General features: G+C 42.3%; 1 protein-coding gene across 9 annotated transcripts in view; it reads right to left on the bottom strand.

Annotated features, from left to right (window-relative positions):
* Positions 1 to 474: 474 nt before the first annotated feature.
* The window catches only part of Eya1 (EYA transcriptional coactivator and phosphatase 1), a 140,746-nt gene continuing 115,612 nt past the window's right edge, over positions 475 to 25,608 (bottom strand). For all 9 annotated transcript variants that reach the window (XM_076924333.1, XM_076924329.1, XM_076924328.1 and 6 more), the window contains 6 exons: positions 17,613 to 17,671; positions 17,332 to 17,492; positions 16,150 to 16,264; positions 15,926 to 16,047; positions 12,409 to 12,509; positions 475 to 2,511 (listed from right to left, as the gene is read on the bottom strand). In XM_076924333.1, coding sequence (XP_076780448.1) covers positions 2,431 to 2,511; positions 12,409 to 12,509; positions 15,926 to 16,047; positions 16,150 to 16,264; positions 17,332 to 17,492; positions 17,613 to 17,671 — 639 coding nt within the window. In that variant the 3' untranslated portion in view covers positions 475 to 2,430. The remainder of the gene's footprint in view (positions 2,512 to 12,408; positions 12,510 to 15,925; positions 16,048 to 16,149; positions 16,265 to 17,331; positions 17,493 to 17,612; positions 17,672 to 25,608) is intronic.

Genomic DNA, 25,608 nt, shown 5'->3' with positions numbered 1-25,608 from the left:
TCACATATTTATACATATGAACGTTGTATTCCTCAGGTTAAAGTCTCAAGAGAAAGTGAGTTGTACGGTTTTATAGCCCTCTGTCAGTGATTAATTTGGCAAATCACAGAGATATATGTTGTGAATGTTCCTTTTGGATGAAGCTGCTTCATATTGCTGTCTCTTGGGTATTTAAGTGGGTAGAGCTATGTTCTGCAATCTGAGATAATTTATGCCTAATTCTGTTCTATCATAGATAAATTTGAGTGAGGATCCAGTTGATGTAGTCTGGGGGAATAAAGAGCTTTTCCATTCTCAGTCCTTATGATGATCAAAACAACAGCTGCTGCCTTGCCGCTTAGCTCCTAAAGGACTGATAAAGCCATCACCGGGTTGTCCGAATGACTTCCTTTGGCTGCAGGGTTCTAATGCAAACAAGATTCAGCTCTTCCACATAATCCAAACCAGAAAGATGATACTGACATCCAAGGAGCATACAGTACTGCACAAATCAAGTTTATTAATTTAAACACAAAATTAATGAAGAAAAAAAAGTTCTGTACACAATCGTGGACACAGCACACCTGTTTACAGTAAGGTCAAGGCTGTCCTTTCGGTCTGCAGAGTATAAAAGCATCAAATGAAGAGGTTTCCACACTGGCCACTTCTGTCTGCACCGGGGAAGGAACAAATTCCATTATCCATTTTTAATAATTTGGAGAATTTACAATGACTAATTTTAGCAGCAAGATGGACTTTTAGAAAAGAAAAAAGAAGAGTGGTCTTTCTACTACTCTGGGTCAAACCTGGTGCCCCCAATATTAAATAATATTATTAACTTATTAATAATATTAACTAAAATTGATCCAAAGGGTAATTTCATGGCAACACAAAGTCCATGATGAGAAAGACTCCTGACCATACACAAATTCATTATTTTGAAGAATATTTTTTATAACATGACAAACATGATCATTTTTGTGTCTCCCCCAACCTCCCTCCGGGTTTATGTCTGTCTTGTCATACACAGAGAGCAACATTAGTGCTTCTGATGATGGCCAGACATACCCACCACGGAGAATGAACCTTGTCTGGGTGAGGAAGGAAAGAGTAAGAGAGGGGTGAGAAGTGCTGCTGACCCAGTTATGTAGTAAAGTCCTCATTGATAGAAACAAGAAACCCAGACATGGTAATCATTCTGACTGCATGGAGACTCTGTTAGGCTCCAGTTAATTTTATTAATAAAATATATCTATCATCTATATTCTTTCTGTGGGATGAAGCGTTTGAATAGTTATTCTTTTCCAAGTAGTTACATATAATACATTAGTGTTGAAATGAGAAAGTCGGGGAGGTGGTCAGGAAGACTTCAAAACTTTTCAGTTGTGAGCCACTGTTATTTTTATCAAGGCCCTTTTAACCAACACACACACACACACACACACACACACACACACACACACACACACACACACACACAAATTTAAAAAAATGGATGGGATAAAAGACTGAGAAAATAAAATCCTTGTTGACACTTGACATTCATGCTTTTGGTCTTAGATAACATTATCAAAAAGATCCATTATCTACAATATTTATACCCAATCCTTAGATAAGGCACTGCAGGAGTTTGTGCCCGAGCTTCCTAGGAAGGCATTTTTACCTCATAATAGCATTTCCTAAACAGAATGTATAAGAATCATCCATTATTACAAATTTACATCAAAAATTCTTTCTGTACATGATTGTCTCAGTGATGTACATTTTACACGTTTAAATTAGACATACTTTAAACTATTTTGCAATGTGCTAAAATTCAAAGTACTTGCTGTACTGTCAGGCCAAGGCCTTTCATTGATTATTTTTTATGCTATCATCTCTTCAACTATTTGAAGCTGAGAAGTCTGTCTTGTTGAATCATATGGTATATGAATTATACCTCAGCAAATCTGTCTTTCCAAAGTCTTTTTCATAAATAAGTAATGAAGTACAGATTGCCCCAGGTGGGAGACACCAAAAAGTAAACCTTTGAAAAGATAGCTCCATGGTTGTCCAGGAGACACATGTCAGTCACATGTCAGTCTTTTTTTGGTGGGGTCAAGTTTGCTGGGCCGCAGACGTTATTTATGTCACATTTGCTGAAAACCAAAGTGTCTGTAGGTCTTTTCTTCACAGGTTTGAACCATGTAGTTAATGTAGCCGAGACATTCCACACTGTGCGAGAACATTCTCATGGCTTACTTTCACTGGATTCACAGTACTAGAGTCAACAGCTGTTCTGAAGAATACACATGGTCCTTCACTAACTCCGAGGGTCAAGTCTGCAGCAGCCATGCATCCACATGCTGAAATTGGTACATCCTGGAGTCCAGCACTGACACAAGAAGACAAGCCTGCTGGGTTATCTCTGGCCACAGGGCAGTTGTGCAGTGTCAAATTGGCACGAGGCTGTTACAGGTACTCTAATTCCAAAGCATGATGCAGGGCCATGAGGTCTGAGTGACTGGAGACCCTCCAGAAGGGCATAGCATGCTGTGAAGAGGATAGACATATGGTAAAGTCCAGAAGTGAATGCCAAAAACCTCTGCAGACATGAAGACAGATTTCTGCTTGACACTATTAGGTTACGATCTGTACTATGGCTCATCTACTCATTTCGATTGTCTTTTGTGTTTCTGGACTCACGGTCTAGGAATAGAAGAATCAGAGACATAGATGGGGCTGGCCCACCCTCTCAGATGGAAACATCCATCAGTGTGCTAATATGAGCAGGAGAGACATAATTAGCTTTGCGTAGGGAACTAGAGAAATGCCCCAAAGAATAAAGCAACAGTTGAGCTGAGGGCAGAAGGAGAACATCTGGAAGGATGCTCAGCTGAGTTTGTGCTGGAGCACGGAGAGAGAACCTCACGGACACTGGCTACATGTGAGAGAAAGATATAGCTGTCTAAAGAGCCAGAGAGTACACGGTCCCACATACTAACTCTAAGCCACTTTTCTGATAATAATGGGTTAAACATCTGCTGTTCTATTGGGCTGTGTGTTAAGGTGACTCGGTGGCAGTATCGTTCATTGTTTATACAGAAGGGAGAGAAGAGAAGGGTTTAAACAATAGCTGCTAAGGACTGAAAGTAAGATCTCTACCAGGTCTGAGCTGTCTGAAGCCTGCATGCTCCGGGGCTCAGCTCCATGCTCAGCACTGTCTGCTGTAGTGAGCACTAACCTCAGAGAACCTGACGGACTGTAGGCAGTGTCCATGATCAAGTGGTTGGTTAATTGAGAATTGAGTCTAGCCGAGAAGGCCTGTGCCTCTTATTAATAGGTCATTGGTTCAATTCTACATAGGGGAATATTTTCCCTACCCAAGTACTTAACAATGCCAAAATTTTACACTACCAGGGACAACTGGATGCAATGAAGTATGAGTGTGTGCAAGTTTGTGTGTGTGTGTGTGTGGGGGGGGGGCATATTATTCTTGGCCACTAAACCAAATATTTCTTATTTAAAACTGGGAGGAAAGGTTGGTAGAAGAGAGAAAGAGAAGCACATGGCTTTGAAAAAAAACCCTGACTCTTCCAGTAGCCAAATGAGGTTCCTTTTTGGCACTGGATTCCCAAAGTTGCAGCTTATCAGTAAATTGATTAGTTGGTGTTAATGATTCCATGTTGCTTCTACGTTTATGGTTAAAACAAATGCCATTATTTGCAGAGCACCATAGCTGCGGCAAGAATTAATACACAACACAAGATCATGCCCCATGGCTCAGAGCCAGGCTTACACAAGTTGGAAGGATAAACACAGTTAGAAGGGTCAACTGGAAGGCATGGACCTCTTGGTTAGAAGATCCACAGAGGTGTAGAGATAAGGGACCCCAGGAAGCATCTTCTGTAATTAGCCTGGAATGTCATCAGGCTGGAATAGTTTGTTCTCCCTCAAGGAAAGGAGGCTTTCCAGGGGAAGGCCCTGAGGATTAACTAAGGAGTTTAGATTTTTATCTTGTAAATGAAAGGGCAGGGTCACTAATACTCGCTGAAGGCTTGAAAACAGGGAGAAGGAATTTAAAACTATTTAGTGGGGGAGTGCAGAGAAAGGGAGGTTTGGAGGTGTGACTAGGTGGTCACAGAGAAAGCTGGGAAGTAGTTTGTGTGCAGAACAGGAGACATGCAGAGAAGAAGGCTCTTTGAGTGGCCAGTGGCTGGGGACACCTGGGTTCAATTGCTGAGGTCAGATTCTGAGATGGACAGGCTGTGTCTGATGCAAATGGGATGCTCCATTCCTAAGAAGGGAGAGCTGGAGCAGGCACTGAAGCCTAGAGGAGACCAGGCTTAGGAGTCTTTAAAGCCACAGTATGTCTCAAGGAAAACACAGAGTCAGGCCATTTCTGCTCTTCTTGCCTATGGGCCCAGCTCTTCAAATCCTCCTCCCACTGAAAATCTACCCTTAGTCCTTCTGGTTACGCATGACATCCACCATATCTAAAAAAAGCTATGTGCATAGCTCTTCACACGGAAATGGACATTGGCCCAATTATTAAACATGCACCAATAGAAATCTTCTATAATCTAAGAACATTTCTCTGATGTAAATACTGCACTTTCAGGAATGTACTTCCAGAATGTTCATCGAGGATCGGCTTGTAACACTGAATGCTAGAACCCCCCTAATGGCTCAACCTCAAAGGGCTTGTAAAATAATTGCACATCCACATGGTAGCATGCTGATGTGGTTACTTAAAGGATTACAGATGTAGATTTCCTGGGAGGCCTTTAGAGGAAGACCTCAGAGATCTGTTATGCTCATGGATTGATAGAATTAACATAGTTAAAAAAAAATGGCCATCCTACCAAAAGCAATCTACAGATTCAATGCAATCCCCGTCAAAATTCCAACAGAATTCTTCAAAGACATGGAAAGAGCAATTCTCAAATTCATCTGGAAAGGCAAAAAACCCAGGATAGCAAAAACAATTCTTCACAATAAAAGAACTTCTAGGGGGAATCACCACCCCTGACCTCAAGCTGTACTACAGAGCAATAGTGATAAAAACTACATGGTATTGGTACAGAGACAGGCAGGTAGAACAATGGAATAGAATTGAAGACCCAGAAATAAAACCACACACTTATGGACACTTGATTTTTGACAAGGAAGCCAAAACCATCCAGTGGGAAAAAAGATAGCATCTTCAATAAATAGTGCTTGTCTAACTGGCAGTCTGTATGTAGAAAAATGAAAATAGATTCATATTTGTCATATTGCAAAAAGCTCACATCCTACCAAAATGGCCATTCTACCAAAAGCAATCTACAGATTCAATGCAATCTTGAGCATATACCCAAATGGATCAAGGACCTCAACATAAAACCAGATACACTGAATCTAATAGAAGAGAAAGTGGGAAAAAAGCCTCAAACACATGGGGGGAGGGGGAGATGAGGGGAAGGGAACAGAACTCCAATGGCTCAGGCTCTAAGATAAGAATTGACAAATGAGACCTCATAAAACTGAAAAGCTTCTGTAAGGCAAAGAACATAGTCAATAGGACCAATCAGCAACCTATAGACTGGGAAACAATCTTCACTATCCCCACATCCAATAGAGGGCTAATATCTAAAATATATAAAGAACTCAAGAAGCTAACCTCCTAAAAACCAAACAACCCAATCAAAAAATGGGGTGCACAGTTAAAAAGAGAATTTACAACAGAGGAATTTCAAATGGCCAAGAAACACTTAAAGAAATGTTCAAAGTCCTTAGTCATCAGGGAAATGCAAATCAAATGAACCTTACAGCAATCAGAATGGCTAAGAATAAAATCTCAGGTGACAGCACATGTTGGTGAGGATATGAAGAAAGAGGAACATTCCTCCATTGCTGGTGGAATTGCAAACTGGTACAACCACTTTGGAAATCAATTTAGAGGTTCTTCAGAAAATTGGAAATACATCTACCTTAAGACCCAGCTATATCATCTTGAGCATATACCCAAAAGATGCCCCATCATACCATAGGGGCATATGTTCCACTATGTTCATAGTGGCCTTATCTGTGATAGGTAGAAGCTGGAAACAACCCAGATGTCCCACAATAGAAGAATGAATACAGAAAATGTGGTTAATTTACACGATGGAATACTATTCAGCTATTAAGAACCAGGACAAAATGAGTTTTGCAGGCAAATGGATGGAACTAGAAAATATCATCCTGAGTGAAGTAACTAAAATCCAAAAGGATATGCGTGGTATGTACTCACTAATAAATAGGTATTAGCTTAAAATGTACAGAACACCTAGGATACAATCCACAGAACTCTAGAAGGTTAACAAGCCAAAGGGCCCAAGTAAGGATGCCTCAATACCACTTGGAAGGAAGAAGAAAGCAATCACAGGGAGGCAGAGGGAGGGAGGGAGCTTGATGGGAAAGGTAAGGAGAAGGGAGAAAGGGAACAGGATCAGGTATTGGGGGTAGGATGGGGGGCAGGAGAGAAGCCTTGAGAAACAGCAGAATGAATGGAAATATACAACCTAGGGTAGAGGAACCTTCGAGAAAATACCAGAGACCTGGGAGGTGAGAGATGCTCAGGACTCAAAGGGAAGAACCTTAAATGAAATGCCCAACAGTGGGGAGAGGGAACTTGTAGTGTTCACCTCCAGTAGAAAGACAGTGGGGCATCAAGTGAAGGGATGGGGTTGCCATCCCACAGTCAAAAACTATGACCCAGAATTGTCCCTGTCTAAAAGAACTGCAGGGACAAAATAGAGAAGTCTGGCCCAACTTGGGATGCATCTCAAGAAGAGGCTCCAAGGCCTGACACTATTACTGATGCTATGATGTGTTTACAGACAGGAGCCTAGCATGACTGTCCTCTGAGAGGCCCAACAAGTAGCTGACTGAGCCAGAAGCAGATACTTACACCCAATTAATGAAGTCAGGGACCCCTGTGGTTGATTTAGAGAAAGGCTGGAAGAAGCTGAGGAGGAGGGCGATTCCATAGTAAGACCAGCAGTCTAAGTAACCCCGACCCCGAGATCTCTCAGACACTGAGCCACCATCCAGGCAGCATACATGAGCTGGTCCAAGGCCCCCGACACATATACAGCAGATTTGGCCACAGTGGGAGATGTGCCTAACCCTTGAGAGACTTGAGGCCCCAGGAAGTGGGGAGGCCTGGTGAGAGTATGTGTGTGGGGGTGGGGACATTCTCTTGGAAACAGAAGGAGGAATGGGATGAGGAACTTCTGGGAGGGTGGATGGAGGTGGGGTGGGTGGGTAATAACTGGACTGTAAAAAAAAATAAAAGTAATAAAAAAAATGATTACTGACACTGTATTCTGTGTTCTGGTACAGATACTTGCTGGGACGGATTCTCAGTGAGAAAGGAAATGCAGAGGAAGTACTTTGAGTTAGCACCTGTGATTCACAAACATAAAACCTATCCGTGCTGTGCACACATGATTTCTAGGCAATTTGCATACAGAGTTTCAAACCCTTCTGCAGTTGTAAATAACGAGACCTCAAAAGACTAATTATTCTAACAGCTCACAGTAAAACTTACTGCCCAGCATTGCCCATTTAGAACTGTATCTCTGGTTCCTTTTAGCCCAGTGGCTCTCAACCTTCCTAATGCCTTGACCCTTAAATACAGTTCCTTGTATTGCGGTGATCCCCAACCATACAATTGTTTTCATTGGTACTTTATAACTTTAATTTTGTTACTGTTATGAATCATGATGTAAATGCAGGTGTGTTCTGATAGCCTTCGGTGACCTCTGTGACAGTGTTGAGAACCAGTGCTTTAGGCAGAGAGGACCAAGCACTAGTTAGCACTTCATGTGTAATCTGTGAGCATGAGCAAAACAACTTGCAGTAATAAACTAATCTCTACTTAGTGTTTAATCTCTGTGTCTCCCTTAAATAAAAAACAAATAATTAAATTGTGTTATGAATGTTGTCCCTCCACCAAAGTGGCTTTTGCTACAGTTTAAAATGAGGCATCACTAGCCTGACATTTAGGTTAATTTTTGATCTCAGCAGGTTTTGGTGTGCACACCTAAAAGGGAAAACTTTTAAATGAAATCTTGGTCAGTATACAGAATAATGGTTGCTTGCCATTGTTACCCGTTATAAAGATTTAAATGGGTTTCTGAAAATGTAGGAGCAGTGAGACCTAGCTCTCCCTTCTTCCTGCTCTGATGTTTTTAAAGTCATACCTGTGCTTAATTATTTTCCTCAAACTGTGTTGTATGTTCTTTTTTTTTTTTTTTTTTTTTTTTTAGACAGGGTTTCTCTGTACAGCCCTGGCTGTCCTGAAACTCACTCTGTAGACCAGGCTGGCTTTGAACTCAGAAATCCATCTGCCTCTGCCTCCTAAGTGCTGGGATTCAAGGCGTGCACCACCACCGCCCAGCTGTATCTTCATTTTTCAGGGAGTACTTTTATGAAAGAAATTATAGGGTTAGATCAAATTACTTTGGAAAGCCTGGCTGTACTGGACAACAGAAGCAACTGGACGGTTGCTTACTGGTATCTGGCTTTAAAAAGCTCCTCTCTCTTGCTGAAGAATATGGTTTAAGCAGCTGAAAGACATCTCCACAGGGAGCTAGAGGGAACACTGTAGGACTTTTGAAAGAACATGGAAGACTGAGAAGCAAACTAAAAATAAAATTGGTTTTCAAGAAATGTAAAATGGCATGGTTTTGATTTGATTGCTCAAAGGTGCAGACCTCCTCCAGGAAGGGGTGCTTACTTAAGGCCAGTTAGTACTCGGAAACTAATATAACAGAGGGATGATTTGCTTTGTAAGTGGCATGGAAAAGGACGAGCAGGTAAGAGCTTTATCTTGTCTGTAGACATCTGCCTGGAGGAACAGCTAAGTGAGAGAAACAAGTCACTATAAAACCAGGGAAAGGAGACAACTATGTAGGTTAATATCTACCCCTCCCACCAAAAATCCAAACTTACCCAGTATCTAAGGTTAACAAGACATAACTTTCTAAAAGCAAAATCTTAGTGTGCTTGGGATGTTTGAGTTTATAGCTTGAAGGAACACTGGCTTCAAGTCATAGTTTGATCAATTTTTAGCTATGTGTTTTAGCCATTTCTTGGTTTTGGTTACGGTTGAGACAGGCTATTACTCCGTAATCTTTGCATGCTCAGGCAGTTCACAAGGTTCAAAGAGCTCTTTCTTTCTTTCTTTCTTTCTTTCTTTCTTTCTTTCTTTCTTTCTTCTTTTTCTTTTTTTAATGGCTTTCAGCTCCCATCTCCCTGCCCTGTGCCCTGAGAGCTGGGAATATAGGAACATGTCACCTGGGCCAGCTGGGTCTTTGTTTTCTTTTCTGACTAATGTTGTCAAATAGGACCCTTCCTTACAGCAGCATCACTCGAGGCTATAATGAGATAGTCAAGGGAAGTGCCTGAAAACAAGGGGCTGTGGATGTAGTTTTAGATGAGGTGACCCACGTTCCCCCTTCTGAGCATAGATCTTCCCACAGCATGTGTAGTCTTCATTCATGCCCCTCTGTTGACCTTGTCTATGTGTTTATATTACTGTGGCTTCCTACTTCACCTCCTGTTAGAAGGGAACTAAGTTAAAAAATTAAATATTAAATATTAAGTATTCTTTCCTTCTACGCACAACTCAGCTCTGAAGCTACTCATGGTATGTTATCAATTCTCGTCTCTCTCTACCTTCCCATGTGAAGAACTACTATCTAAATGTTGGTTTCTTTTAAAGGCTTGCTCAACTATTGACTTTAAAAGACTGCTTCGTCTGTTACTCTGGGTGATTAAACTGATGGTGTCTGCACGTTTTGCAATGTATAAGAATCTGACCTTTTGAAAGCTGAAATATTTTTACAGGCACAGGCAGGTCACAAGGTCCAAGAATCTTCCTATTTTTTTCTTTTACCACATAATCAAAGTAAAGCTAAGATGATTTATAAGTAAAAATCCAAAGAGAAGGTTCATTCTCTAATTTCTTTTTGATGTTAAAAAAAAAACATTCAGAGAAAAATTGTGAAGATAATTTTAACTGCCCTGTGAAGACAGAAAATACCATCTTATTACATTTTTGCATTGCAGCATCAAATCAGGAGTTCCTGTTTGCCACACTGTGTTTACCAGGGCTCTCCATCTTAGAAAGACCTATGAAGAGCCCACCTGCAGTGGGATCTACCTGTGTTTTGCATCTTATGTAAAACACAAACAGAAAGCCATACTATGTTAAATTTCTCCTGAAATTAATGTATGGAAGACCCAGCTCAGAGGACAGTTGGAAAGCTGGCCCAGGGACACAGTAGCACAGAATGCCCTGAGCCCTGCTGCTCAGAAGTGCAACTCTCTCCCAGGCCCTTATGGCCTAGGGGGTTCAGTGTAGGAATGGCCTGGCCATTCTAGAAGCTTTCCAGGGAAGGCAACTTGATTTGAATTTCTCATCTACCATTCTTCTTCAGCCCCCTGGACTGAATTTGGGGTATTATAATTTAGTCTGGGCTGACAAATGTACCTGGGACCAATCATGACTAGCCACTGGTGACATGGGACAGTCAACAAGGTTTCTATGCACTCCTATTAAGCACTAGCAGGCCAAGTGTGTTTCAGTGGGTTTTAGTCAGCATCAGTCACATCAGTGACATCTTCTGTCACTGACAGATGTAGGGCCAGTGTCTGTTCTCTGATTGAAATTCAGAGGCATCTGAGGTGAAGGAAGCCATCTTCAGAGATGTGTGAAAAGGCTGCTACATGTCACACCTGGCAGTCAGTGCTACATCTGAGACCTGGAACTTGGTGGGCCACTTCTAGTACTGACTGGAAAAAGGCAGAACTGAACTGCTGTGTCTGTCGTGGTGGTGAGAGCAACCTCTGTGAATGTGTGGGGGAAAGGAGAGGACTTTAATCTTATGATAGAATGTCCTTGAAGAAACATGGAGTACAACTGTACCAAGATTTAGAGACATACAAGAATACTGAAGATGGAGTATCAAACAAAAGCTTCCCACCCCAAGATCACATTTGGTTACAAAAACAGATATTTGTAATTATATTTGTAATCCTAGCTGCCATTTGTTGCCTTTATGAGAGTTACAAATTGGTCAAAGAGGCCAAGGAGCTAGGCATTGTGATTATGCCCACTGGGGGAGAGGCTAAAATGAACCGGAAGGCTCAAAGTCACGGAATGGACAAACAGCAAAGCTGTAAATCAAATGTGGGCTGGATTAGCATCCAAGTTATCTCCACTTAGAGCATAAGTGAGCACCTGGACAATTAAAAAGCCTAAGAATGCAAGGTATAAGATGTGAGTTTGAGAAATGAGCCTGATAATAACAAGAGGATTTGGGAAAACATATTCTGGGGAAAGGATGGGTGTGAAAAAAAAGAGAGGAGAGGCGGTAGTGGTTTGAGTGTGTCTCCTAGCATTCACATGTTAGGAAGGAATCTTCAATTTTCCATGGCGATATTAATGGAAGGCGAGAATGTTGGCCATAATTAGGATTAAACTGAGCTCAGGATGTGAGTAGGTGGTGTGTGTAAAAGGAGGAATGTGACATTAGTGACTTTCTACAATGAGGAAGACAGACCTTGCCCTCTATCCACAGGGGATGCCTTCTGCCATCTTACGATGTAACAAGAGGGTCCTCATTGGATGTTGACTCCATACTCTTCAAAATTGTAGTCCTAGACCTGAGGCAAATAAATCTCTATTCTTTATAACCTATCCAACCTCAAGCATTTTGTCATAGTAACAGAAAAGGGACTAAGACAGCAGGTCACCAGATGAATGTGACTGTGGTGTTGGGTGGACGAGGGAGACAGACCAGAGATTCAAGGTGTAATCAGATTGTGATTACACCAGAGTACAGGATAAAGAAGGGGGTCCTGTTCTTTAAGAAGCACAGTGAGATGCCAAAGGAGATAGTTTCTGCTAAGGGAATGAATGATAGAATTACAGAAGCACAGGCCAGCAATGGTGCCACGGGGAATGTCTCCAAGAAGCTTTATACTCATGTCCAAGGCTCCCCCGTTCCCAGCACTCCAAGCAAGGCAGATGCTCTCTGGGGCAGAAAATCATTTCATCTTGCAAGCCGGCTTTGGCCATTAGCAAGCATCTTTCCAACGCAATGCTTGAGAGGATTTGGGGTTGCATCGGGATTGGGTAAGAAGATGTGAGCCACCTGACAATGTCCTGTATGCCAGGAATAATAAGGACAGTATGTGTGTCACCTGGGTTCTGGAACATTGCTCAATGCTAAGCTAGCTTTTCTGACCAACTATCACTTGGAAAGCTCACTCATGTCAATAGAGTTCTTCACGGCCCCCTCCTCATGTTTACAATTCTCCACATTTCATCCTCTGTGGTAGAAAACTGCCGTGGGTAAAAGGAGCCAATATTGAGGACTGAAGCTGCAGACGGCACCCTCCAGGGAGGCTTACCTTTTTTGCCCCTTGCTCTTCTTCCACGCCATCTCCTATGACAACGTACACTACTTTCCTTCCAAACCTTTGGATTATCCTCTCAAAACAGCTTTCCTTTCCTAGTGGGTAAAAGCAAATTACAAAAAGTATAACAGCCAGCCAACCCTGCTTGATGATGCTAGGGAGCCTTAAATACGCACTTGGTCCCTGCTTCCGACTCAGCTCCATCCCACCCAGGGAGACACTTGAGCAATATAAAGACAGCACAGTGTGGTAAAGGTTGCAAATTCATTAGCAGTGTGTCAGCTGTTTTTTTTTTTTTTTTTTTTTTTTTAATTAATGGCCTGGGACACATGAGGTCAGGCTAGCTATCAATGTGGCCTAACACAAAATCACACACTTACTTAAATTCTGAGGTTTTGCTTTGTTTTTAGTTCCGTTGCACAATTCATAGCGTGAACTTTGAAACACCATGACTCAAATCCAAAATGTTGGGCAGCCTGGTTTGAATACTCTTTTCCAAAGAACTTAACAATACAAACATAAGAATGAGTGTATGTGTGTGCATACCAGTGTATTGAATTATAATAATGATTCTTTCCCTACAAGTTGAAACTAAAAGGCATATACTTCTAGCAGTCTATTTTAGGTTAAAAACTTGTTATATCAAGCTGAATAATACAAGATCAGTGACTTAAAAACAAACAAACAAACAAACAAACAAATAAAACAAACTTGGATTTGGTAAAGCAAAAGAAATCAAACCCTTGCCTGACCGGCAAGCCACACAAAAGCTATGCCATCCATTTCTTTATTCTCTTAAAGAAGCGTCGGATCCTGTGGATATGGGTAGTACAACAGGCTCACCCACCTCACCCAGCCATCTTACACCCAACCAAGCACTTTCCTAGAGGAAAGCAGGATCCAGGCACCAAAACACCATTATCTGTCTATTATCTTTCCCATGTCAGGCCTTCCTCTCTGGGCTTGGCTGTCAGCATGTCTCTGTAGCTAATGCTGGCATTGTTTCTTCTCACAGAGGAGATGGGTGTTCTGGGTCTCTGCTGCCAATAAGGTCATTTTAATGGACAAAGGAACAGTTGATAGTTCTCAAACATGAATGGCTGAGCAGGGCCTGCACCCCTTTCAAATGAGGATCAGATATATCCATGAACAAATTGCTTGTTTGCTTAAACAAATATCTGCTTTATATTTGTATTTTGCACTAAAATCTTTCGTTTGCATCTGACAGAACATAATACGGCCAGCCTTAGTCAAAGATGCCTTTCAATGCTTTAGTTGCCCACTAAACTGTGAAATTTTAAATCACTTTAAGAAACAAACAGACTTTTTCCTCTGATGGGAAAATACTTACATGATCTGCAATGCTGTATTATTTTTGACTTGTGCAGAAAGGAATATTAAATTGATTGTTATATAAATGTGAACAGATTTTTCTTTGTTTTTCTTTTAAATTTCTTATAGTGTTAGGGATCAGACCTAGGGCTTTTCAGAGGTTAGGCTAATTTTCCCTGAGCCAATTCCCAATTCCTTAGAAGTTATTTAAGGGTGAAGTTTTGGTGCAAAAAGGAAAAGAAAAAAAAAAAAAACTGTCTTATTGTGTACTGTCACCTACAGGTTTCATTGCAAACTTTGGGTTATATAAATTTTTTTTTTTTGCACAAAATATTGAAAAACTTAAGTTGTCACCCTCTCTACAGAGACCTCCACACCGATTTCACTTGATGACACAGTAAGCAATAATTACAGGTCTTTCAATCCCTACTTTTCTTACAAAATCAAAACAAAAGATTATTTTTAAAAGCTGGGCAGTGGTGGCACACGCCTTTAATCTCAGCACTTAGGAGGCAGAGGCAGGTGGATTTCTGAGTTTGAGGCCAGCCTCGTCTACAGAGTGAATTCCAGGACAGCCAGGGCTATACAGAGAAACCTTGTCTTGAAAAACAAAAAAAAGATTATTTTTAAAAGGAGCTTGCTTTTATTCTTTTTAAAAAAGTGTTAGCTTAAGAAGGATGAGTTGTTCGTACATATCCGATAGGCAGATTTTAAAAGTGGCAGGCGCCTCAGCCTAGGCTTCCACTCATCCCTGTCATGGTAACCCCGTTTTCCTGGATAACATGGCAGGGCACCCAGCTGCCTATAAGAAACTCTACAGCCTCCCCAGCCTCTTTTAATGCACAGATGTTCATTCATTTCATCCAAACTCATCTTCTGAGAACATATGCATTTTCTAAGTGTATAAGGAATGCTGTGCATTGTAGTCATTGTGTTGGAAAAGAGACAAAGGGTCCTAGGAATGTTATAATCTGGTAGGAAATTCACATTACAAACAAAGAATTGTTTAGTGACCACTGAGCAAATGCTTGGAAGGTAACATGACATACAGGGTTCTGAAGGCATGGGAAGAAGGAAGTTAGTCCTGAGGGAGTCCACTTTTGCTTTTTGTCTCCAGATGGAGTCAGCAGCCAGGAACAGCCCTCTTTCCACTCTGAGGATGCCCACCCTTTTCTGTCTCACAGTAAATACCCAGGGCACTCATGCATGGTCAGGGCTGCTCTCCAGCTTTTCTCAGCATTTCATGAGCACCTCACAATGTCCCTGAGTGGCAACTAAGGGACAGTCACAGGCTGCCCCCTTGACCTCATTAGCATATCTGCTCAGTAAGCATTCTTGTTTGTCCTTCTCTACCTGGTCCACACTGACCTCGGTTCCCTCCTGGCCAGGAGCAATGCCTTCCTCAGCCCTGTCCACAGCCAGGCACTTAGCAGGATGTCTCCTTGTGGAGAGGAGTTCAGATTACAGTGACCCTAGGATTGGCTCTCAACCATTTACCCAAACAACTTAAGCCCTGGGTACTTATGTTTCCTCATTTGTAAAATGTAAAGATAAAAATGCAAAGTGGCTTGTACAGTTTTCCACATCCAATGCCTGCCTGCGGGAGGCTCATTTGCATATTGCTGTCATAATGGATCATAGGGTAGTTCTTTGCTCCTCTTGAGAACGAGTCAGGACTTCTCATCCTTTTTTCTGCGTAGTTTATTATATTCTAACTGCATCTCACAACAGAAGCTGTGTATTCTCTGGTGGGAAGCTTTTTTTTTTTTAAAAAAAAAAAAATCTTCCCAGAATTAAAATGAAAAATCAATTTTTATACATATTGAGCTAAAACCAACAAAAACCCACTTCCAGTAAAATAAAGAAAACTCTCCTGAAGCATTTATTTCTACTTTGTATGGGTTTTATTAACTTTTGCTTCAGCTTACAAAATGCTTGTGTTAAAAGTTATCTAAAAGACTAAATACAATAGCTCAGAATTGATGTCAAATCATTTGTACCTTGAATGCCCAGGCTTTACCTTCTCCAGTAAAGTAAAATGTTATCACTCAGCTACGTAGGTTGTATTTGATATTCTCTGTTAACCCTTCCCTTTTTCTAATGAGCAAGGATTCTGAAGGTAAGCTTTATTCACAGGGACCTCAAGGAAGAGGATTAGGTAAAACCATAAAGAGCTTACCTATTTTAGTTGCACTGTAAATATTTTCTATTGGGAACACAATTCCTAATCCATATAGCAGGACTTTTGCCAGCGCTGGGATGAGCTGGGTAGTCGTTACTAAAATATTCACACAGTTCGTCCTAGGAGAACACAAAGGAGAAAGGACTGTTGGCAAATAAGTTTTCAAGATAAGCAAGCCTGAGCAATGCCCACTGCCCAGCCCGTGCCCACGAGGGCCTCACCGGGAGTGGATGAGGGAGAGGGCCTTCAGGGCCAAGGTCAGCCAGGAGTCTGTGAGCGCCTCAATCTCAGCCCTCAGCTGGAGCCAGGCTTCCCTCTTAGCTGGGCCAAGCAGACCTGAGGGGTAGAAGGCTCATGAGATCCGTGTATCCTCACCCACACCGCCGTGCAGATTCATAAAGAAACAGTTCACAGAGACCATCACTATCCCTAAGCTGAAAATGTTGTGATTGTTCACTTGCAAATGTGTGCTTAGTTTGCCAAGAACGGCTACCCGACATTCCCAGCTCCGTTTCACGTCTTTAAGTGGGCCATCTCTAACCATGGACTATGGGGAGAGCTGATTTCTCTTCTGGCTCTAGGGTGGGTGAGAGTCCTTGGTGTGGTTAGGGACAGTCTCTTGGCATGTTTTCTGACTCTATGGAATGATGTTCCTCCCGCCAGTTGTGGGAATCACAGATGAGCTAGAACCCTGGAGATAGTTAGGCATTGTTTTGTCACACCTCCTATGAGTGGCTGACCTAGGACTGGCTCCTGGCTGGAGGAAGCACATATTTACTATGTACATAGTTTCCAGCCATACTGGAAACAGCTCCACCAATGTATCTGGCATTATATTAACTGACTGTTATTTCCTTCATATTTAAGCCACTTTGACTGCCGTGAACCATGCTGAAAAAAACCTCAGGCTAACATAACACAGGACCGGAAACAATGTTATAACATCTTGTGCTGTGGACAAGGCTTGCTTGGAAGGACCATTGAGTGTTGAAAAAGTCAAGGAGCTAACTCACCATCCCATGGCACTAGGCAGCCATGGCAGCTGGTTCTAGTCTTATGTCTGTCATAAACTTGTAGAATTTAATCAGCTAGATAAAACTGTCCGTATTCAGTGTGGCCCCAGAGTGAGTGGCACTTTGTAAATCTTAAGCTTATAATCCTAGCCCAGCCCACTGAGGCATCATCCAATCCTAGCCCAGCCCACTGAGGCATCATCCAATCCTAGCCCACTGAGGCATCGTCCAATCCTAGCCCAGCCCACTGAGGCATCATCCAATCCTAGCCCACTGAGGCATCGTCCAATCCTAGCCCAGCCCACTGAGGCATCATCCAATCCTAGCCCAGTCCACTGAGGCATCATCCAATCCTAGCCCAGCCCACTGAGGCATCCGCCAACCACTTGCCTCCCACATTATTCTTGTAGGTGTTGTAGATCTCTTTTACTCGTCTGTAGCGGAAGGCCAGTTTTCGCATCCAGTCCACACCACCTCGGACACCAGTTGCCAGGCATAAATTAGCACTGGTGGCTGCGGCAGGAAAGCCATCTGTTCCAAAGTTGTATGTGCTATTTAGATGCAAGAGAAGCCCGGAGTTAATCAAAGAGAAAAATTCATCTTAATTAGCTGAGTAATTAAACTCTTTCAACAGGGGAAAAATCAGCCTGTGCACCAAGGCGCTCCCTCACCTCAGGTCCTGGCCATTGTCGTCTGACGAAACATCATCTATATGGACTTGGTCACACTCCTGAAATGCAATTTAAATGATGTGTGTTAATTTTTAAGACACACCTTTAAAAGGAAATCCAAAACAGTCATTTAAAAAAAAAAACAAAAAACAAAAAACTCCTTAATTAGCATTCTTTTAAACTCTGCCCATCAGTAGGTGGCAGTCTTGTTAAATTGGCGCGTTTACCTATTTGGGGGCCCCTTTTCTATAAGAAACGAGCAATGTCATCAAGAACTACCGTTGCTCAGCTTCAGAAAACACATTTTTGTATTTAGAAAGGAAAGTGATTGAAAACAATTAGCATGTGTGTTCCATAAACCTCAGGTATCTAAACACACCATACCGCTCAAAGCTTGATTCAGAGAGTGCTTGGCATAACTAAAACCAGACATTCTGGTAAATGCAACATGCTAGAAAAATTAAACCTGATGCTAACTGCCAATGAAATTATGACCTTTGATTGCTTGCTGAGCCACACACCAATACGGCCTGAGGCAAGTGTGCTGAGGAGCCCAGACAAAAAAAATCTGTTACTGGTTTACCATTTACTTGAGAGATGTGAGTTTTATTCTCCCTCTGTCTCTTTCTGTGTGTGTACTCCCCCACATGCTCAGGATTTTTAAAAAAGCGTGGAGGACTTCAAAACTAAATAAAAATAATCAAGCCATATGGCGTGTTTTCCCCAAACATTTTCCTGTTATTTTGACTGTTTTCTTAGCATTACATGTTCCGGGTAAGCACTGGGTTTATTATGCTGTTGCAAGCAGGTTAAGATAGGTGCTATTCAGAACACCTAGTCCCAATCACAGGCCAGAGCTCAGCTCCACAGGTCCCCAGTCTCTGCACCTGTTCACAATGAAGCATCCTCCTGCTGTCTCCCCAGCCCAGGTGGTAACAATGGGGAACAGCAGCCCCCTGTCAACATGGGCAATAAATGAGAACATAGTGATTTAGAAATAGAGCCCAGGATTTAGAAATCCAGCACAGTGTCCTTATACTCGGCTTGCTTTTGATATGTTGGTCACATCTCTGCTGTTTTATCCAGTTCTTCATATAACCCACTGGACCTTAGGATACTTATTTTCATTAGAGTTTTAGTTAAAAAAACTATTATTAGAAGAAGGTTCTCCAGACAAAGGCTCTAGCAGGTTTCTGACAGAGTTAACCATGTAAAATCTAGCCCCTCTCCGCCAGTCCGCGAATGCAGCTATGCCACAAAACAGCACACCACAGTAATGGAAGGTAGTTTCTTCATGTTGCTGGCTCCTTCTGGACAAATCCTCCTCTCCATGGGTTTGTGAGGAAGGCAGCAGGAGACAGAGGGGAAAGAAATTCAAACCAGCTGTCCCTTCCCAGAATTAAAAAGGTGACCCGCCCCCAACCTTTTCCCAAGGCATCTATTTTGCAGGCAGCCATCCCCCCCAGCAAGCAGCAAGTTCCAAGGAGAAGACTTTGACCTTGTAACCCTTCTGGGCTCTCATGAGGTCTGTGACCTCAGATAAGAAAAAAGGGTAAATAGGGCTCAGAGCCCTTACATGCTGACTGTGAATTTAACACTTGCAAAATGAGTCATTCTAGAAAAATACAGCAGGCATCTTGTATCTCAGCACTAACAATTCCAGCTCTAAAGGATTTCTGAATCAGGAAAAGAGATTCCAGATCTTTATCAAGCAATATTTAGGCCCCTCCCGGGCCCCTCCCGGGGTTATCAGAGGAGGAAAAATGCAGCAGCGCCTAACAGAGCTAGTCTCTCTGTCTTCGGAAAGAAAGAGCAGAGGAAAAGATGTGTGAAAAGGTGGGTGGAGTGGAGGACTCCCTAGCTAAGGATGGAAAGGCTTGTTTGGAAGGCAAGGTTTAAGAAATCTGGTCTTAAATTGATTCAAGTTTTAAATGTCCACCCACTGAGATGTGAACTAACACTATTGATGAGCCATTGTTGTCATAGTTTTCCCAGCCCTGTGTTTTGTGTCTCCTGCTAGCTGTATTTAAAACTCATTGTTCCAGGTTGGCCCCCAAGTGACGACTTGTTTACTATCTTTTTGAGGTAATCAAAAGTCAACAGCTTCAGGCTTTTCCCTGAGGCAGCAGATAATCTTCAAGGTGGCTTAGTTAAAGCAAAGCCTCCCCCTCCCTCAACAATGACCTCCTGGATCAAGGGAATGTAGTAGAACGATTTTACTAGAAAGAGATTTTTAAAAATCAAGAGTGCTTTTAAATGGTCTCCATTAGCACATTTAGGAATGAAAATCTTTATTATTGTTTAATGAGCAACAGAATAAAACATATTAGTGCTTTAAGCTCAAGTATAGAGAGTCCATGACAAGGATCCATTTACTTCTGAGACTGTGAATTTGTGATTAATGAGTCATGTGATCATGGCTCTGGATTTGGAGAGCTTTGGGTGTGGCTGAGTGGTAGCATCTTTCAAGCACCTGTAAAGTCCTGCCGACCCCTACCAATACCAGATGCACACACACACACACACACACACACACACACACACACACACACACACACACACGCAAAACGCAAAATAAAACACAAAAGATTTCAAAGGCTCTCAGAGGCCTGGAGAACTCCGAGGCTGCAATACTCTGCAGGGTGCCATGTGTTGACTTGTCTTAGGTGTGTTTACTAAACTGGAACCCACACCTTCATGCTTATTTCCTGAAACTTGGTGTCCCTGAGGATTAGCCCCTTTTCTCTCCAGTTTCAGAAGCACCCCTGGCTTTCAGGGGCCCCTGAAACCTGAAGATTGTTTTCAAAGAATCTATTAGCTGTTCGTGATCATTTGACTATGCTTGCTTTTTGATTTCCAAGTCCTTAAAGAGCTGGATAACACAGGGAGGGTCAGTTGAAGGAGCCCTGGCTCCAAGAAACAACACAAAGTTCAAAGCCCTAAGGAGTCTATAGACTTGAAAGACAGCAGTGCTGAATCCATTTCCAGGAGCCAGAATAAGTCTTGAAAAACCCAAACTGGGTGCTTACTACAGAGAGCAGGGCATACAGAATTCCAAGGCGGAAATAAGCCTTTATTCCAAAAGCATACCAAATGTGCTGACAATGTTCTTTAGAAATAAACTTTCAGAAAGTATGTGATGGACTTCGAGGAGCTGAAACAACTGCTGAACATACGTCCTGGGGGCAGCACTCCCGCTTCTGGGAGCAACTGCCAATCAGGCATGTTTTTTGTATTAATGTGTAGCCCTGCGGCTGGGGAGTGCCAAGGGCTTCCCACTTTCTGGCCTGTCACCTAGTGACTACAGAGTTGGGGAGGAACAGAGCTAGTGACTACGGAGGTGAGGGCCACAGAGCTAGTGCAAGGACTCCAGACAGTCTTTGCTTCCACCCACCCGAGCTGGCTAACAAGTATCATAGATTAGAAAGATGTCCACTCTTCCAACCAGTGTCTGTGAAGAGCAGCTTCCTTCCACTACTGCATCTGATGCCGAGACAGAGTGGGGAACACAGAAAAGGTGCAATCTAACTTCACAAAGACAGATTGATTCTACCTGTGCTAAATGCAACAGTAGTTCTGGGGTACAAATGAACTTCCTCCTGCTAAGGCTGCAGAGGTCTGAGGGGCTGATATTCACAAGGAATGACACAGCCCACTACTGGCCTTTGTTAGTTTTGAGGTTACAGGAAGCTAATATGCAGATAAAAGGATCTGCACAAACAGGTCAAGACAACTTTTAGGGTCTTAGATTGCCTTGGCATTGAGGTGAGCAAAGATGTGGGCAATTATTGAGCAAGCCTTCATTTTCTTTCTCAAAATAACAACAAACTGAGACCTACTTCAGTGAAATAAGAGGCTCTATGAACTGAGCCAGGAGCCTAGATAGGGAAAAGACTGGTAAAGAAACCATTTTTTTTTTTGTTTTGTTTTGTTTTTTTTTTTTTTTTTTTTTTTTTTTTTGTTTTTGGATCTCCAAATCTCACCCATCACAATTAACATAGAGTTGAAAATAGATCATATTGTAAAGGAAAAAGTTATTTATGGTAAGGGCTTTTAAGCCAGAAACTTTGCATAAGGGAAAAACAATTTGATAGTAACTGAAGACAGACTTATAACATTTAAAAGCACTTATTGCATTGTGTGTGTGTGTGTGTGTGTGTGTATGCAGGCACATGAATGACACAATATGTGTAGAGACAGAAGACAACTTGTTAGAGCTGGCTCTTGCCTTCCATCATGTAGCCCCAGGAATCACACTCAGGTAACCAGCCTTGGTAGCAAGTGTCTTTCCCTGCAAGTGTTTTACCTACATCTTGCCAGCCCGTAACTAACATTTAAGTTTGATCAGTTATATATGGAGGCAAATAGCACAAACCATCCCAGGGAGTAATAGGGGGTCATTGCAAAACTGTGATTATCTTTTGCTAGTGATCTTTTGAACATCACTAAAGCATAGCCACTTTCTGTCCCGAGGCTGGTCCCTTTCCAGAGGTGCTGAAGCACCAAGGTTGACCACTCCTCTGAACTTGGTATTCTGCACTGACATTTTGTATGTCTTGCAGACTCCTCCAATAATGCAAGACCACTTTATTAGGAGCCCATTCCTGTGCAGGCTCATCATCCCTATTCCCCAAACCCGAAATCCAAAATGTTAGACTTTTTATTAAGTCTAACATTTTTATTTTTTTAGAAAACCCAATCTTAGACTCTTTGAGCCAAGATGCCACACACAAAAAATTCTACACTCATCAGGCAATGGGTCCACAGTCAAAACAGATGAAATTAAAATAATGTATAATATTGCCTTTGGACTAAGTATAACAGGTGCATGTGAAATAACAGTAAGTTTTCTGTTTAAACAAGGGTCACATTCCCAAGTTATTTTACTGTGTCTATGCAAATATTCCATAATTTTCAAAAAAAGTTAAATATCAACAAATGCTTTGGGTTCCAAATATTTTGGATAAAGGATGCTTTGCTTTCCTTACTTGTGGAATTCCTGAAGAGGCAGGAAGAATGTTTTCTTGAGTTTGTGGGGGAAAGTTCAAGGGCACTTAATGTTCTACTTTACAGATGAGAAATGAAGACTGCAAAGTTCAGAGCAGCAGGACTCTCAGGCATCTTTCCAGGTGCTCCCACGTTCATGGGACACAGACACCTGACCACCATTGTCACTTGGGGACAGGGTTCTCTGTGTTTTTTGTCAGTTGCTTGGAGCTTAGGGGACTCCACCTGGAAAGTGTGTCCTCCAGCATCTGCAGCAAGTAGGGCCAAGGGTTTGTGACTGTGTTTACTTCTGGCCTAGAGGGCAGATGTGCAGCCTCCACATTTCAGCACAAGACCCCACCTTCTATGTCAACACCAGGGCCTTAAATAACTGACAAGTCAGAGGACCATGGTCCAGAAGGAGACCCAATCATACACAAGTTACTCTGTTGTTCAGGTGACAGAGTCCATACAGAACATGAATGTATGTGGTGAGCATGTGGCTTTAGCATGTTACACCGACTACCAGCACACTGTGAGTTGGGAAAAGATAGGAAGGCCAAGAGTACAGGTTAAGCTATCATCTCAACAGCAGGGGCAGAGCTGGGCAGAGAGCAGCTGTCTGAGGTGTGGGGATGGGCCCACCAGCTCTTAACTAACCTGACTTGTCTTTCAGATAAACACTGACAATCAAAGAACCCAAGTTTCTCCTTCCTCTGCTGTCTTTCACTGTGATTCACAGTGGACTAAGAGACATAAAATATGCAAGCTGCAGGCGCTGATGGGGTCCTCAGTCTGTAGCCCACGAACATTCCTAGAGCCAGCTGTAAAATGCTCACATGGATGGCTGGGGAACAAGCCAACATACCAGGCCCAGAACACAGCTTGGGTGCGGGCAGTTGGCACAGAGCCATTTGAGTTAGCAACGCACAACCATCAGCAGACCAGTCATTGCTTTTAGGACTTTGCTGCACTGTTTTTCTGTCTTTTTGGTCCCTTCTGTCTTATTCTTGGCATGGCATCTCCAGCTGACCTTATTCTGATCCATCATCATCTCTGGGTGTCTAGGGGTGGGCCACAGCCTTGTTCTTTTGGATCAAGCCCCGAGAATAAGTCAGATTTTGTACAAGGCCTCATATGCAAAATATTAACTTATGGCAGAATTTTTCTGCAAATATTTATTCTGCTTTGATACTGTAGTGGTTGTTCTTTTCCTCCAAGCCTTTTGCTTGTACCAAAATTACATAAAAATACACCAAACGATTCAAGTTAGTTTAGGAAAATTAATAAAGAGAATTAAGACAGTTACAATGGACCTTATTCTCACTGCCAAGTAGGATGATGTCACTGGCTGCACCTCTGAACATGAACCTGGAAACACAAACTTGGAGTAAATCTGAAGCCCTCGAATAAATCCAGGTTCTAAGAGGATGCTGAGGCAGTTTCAAAAGGCAACAGTATGAGAATGGTAGAACCTGCCTTCAGACAAGTTGAGTTACCCTACCCACATTCTTATGACCCCAATTGAACTGTCAATATTCCAAATTTACCATGAGAAAACAGACAACTGTCTTGCCTTCTAATTGTTTCAATACCTTCCTGTCTGGATTTAAAATGGAAGAAGTCATTGGATGGCTTAGCCATCATTATGGCCCCCTTTTAAATGAAATATTTATTCTACTTTTATGTATGTGTCTTGTCTACACATTTGCATGGGCACCATGAGTGTGCCTTGTGTCTGCAAAGGTTAGAAGAGGTCCTCAGATCCTCTCAAAATAGAATTACAGATGGCTATTGCTGCCATGTGGGTTTTGGAAACCAAGTTAGTATCCTCTTCGAGAAAAATAGGTGTTCTTAACTGCTGAGTCCTCTTAGTGGCCCCATGTGTGTCACTATGTCTTGACACCAGCAATACCTACTGAGACTAGCTAGAAATGGCCAAGGCTAAGGAAACAACCAGTGGCCTCTGCGTCCCTTTAGAGAGAAACTCCCTAAGGAACAATATGGACACTTGCTTGAGAACTTTGATATCATATCTCTAAGTTGCTAAAAAGTATTCTTCATATTTCTTAATATGAAGATCCATATGTAGTACAGTGCATTAGAAGAAGCCACATCAATGGTCACTAAGCTGTATTTTTACAAATTGTCAGGAGTACTTAACCTTAAAACCAACCACACCAACAACCCCACAAGACAAGTCCCTCCCCCCTAGATCTGCTCACGCTGGCTTTATAGGAAGTCTGAATCATACAGATGGCCTTTCAGGCTGACCAGTGTTGGCACTATGAGAGTGACAGGTTTTGAGGGAGTGATTCTTCCATGGTGACTTTTGGCAATAACTTCTAAGTCCTTGGATATTTTGATAACTTCTTTGGAAAAACATGGTAAGATGAGTACCGCAGACGTCTGCTCTCTCGAGAACATCTATGATTCAGAAAGTCTGAGGAGGGAACGAGGTAGTCCTGAGAAAAGCCCACAGATGGAAAAGGGACCCTGCTTCTAATTATCTCATGACTGGTTGAGCTCCTACACCCTAGAAGTTAGGTGAACCAACTTCTCACTTGCCTTCTTCTGTTTATAAGAGGAGTGTGCCCAGCTGAGATGTTGTGTATTTATAGACACTAATCCAACCCCAATGGCTTTCCAGATGTGTGCCTAAGCCTAACTTGCACTCCCTTAACTTGGCATCACAGAACAAGCCCAACCCCTGGTGCAGGGCAGACATGAGATCAAGAGCCCTTTAACATTGGCACTGGCTAGTAAGGACCTACCTAGCCACTACCTGGACAAGCCAGTGATACTCACAGCTTCCTTGCATGTTGGCTGCCACTAAAGGAGTGGCATTGAAGAATAGGGGACTTTTGAAATTTAGCCCCACATTGGAGAATTTGTGGACATACAAGATACAGAGTTAAAACAAACCCAGAAAATACGGATTTTTAAATCCCTGCTCTGGCCTTGATGCATGTGCTAAATCAATATTTCAATATCAATTATCTGTTTTGGT

The sequence above is a fragment of the Arvicanthis niloticus genome, chromosome 25, assembly GCF_011762505.2.
Source record: "Arvicanthis niloticus isolate mArvNil1 chromosome 25, mArvNil1.pat.X, whole genome shotgun sequence".
Lineage (NCBI taxonomy): Eukaryota > Metazoa > Chordata > Mammalia > Rodentia > Muridae > Arvicanthis > Arvicanthis niloticus.
The sequence above is the reverse complement of the archived record's forward strand: the minus strand, read 5'-3'. Positions and strand labels throughout refer to the sequence as shown.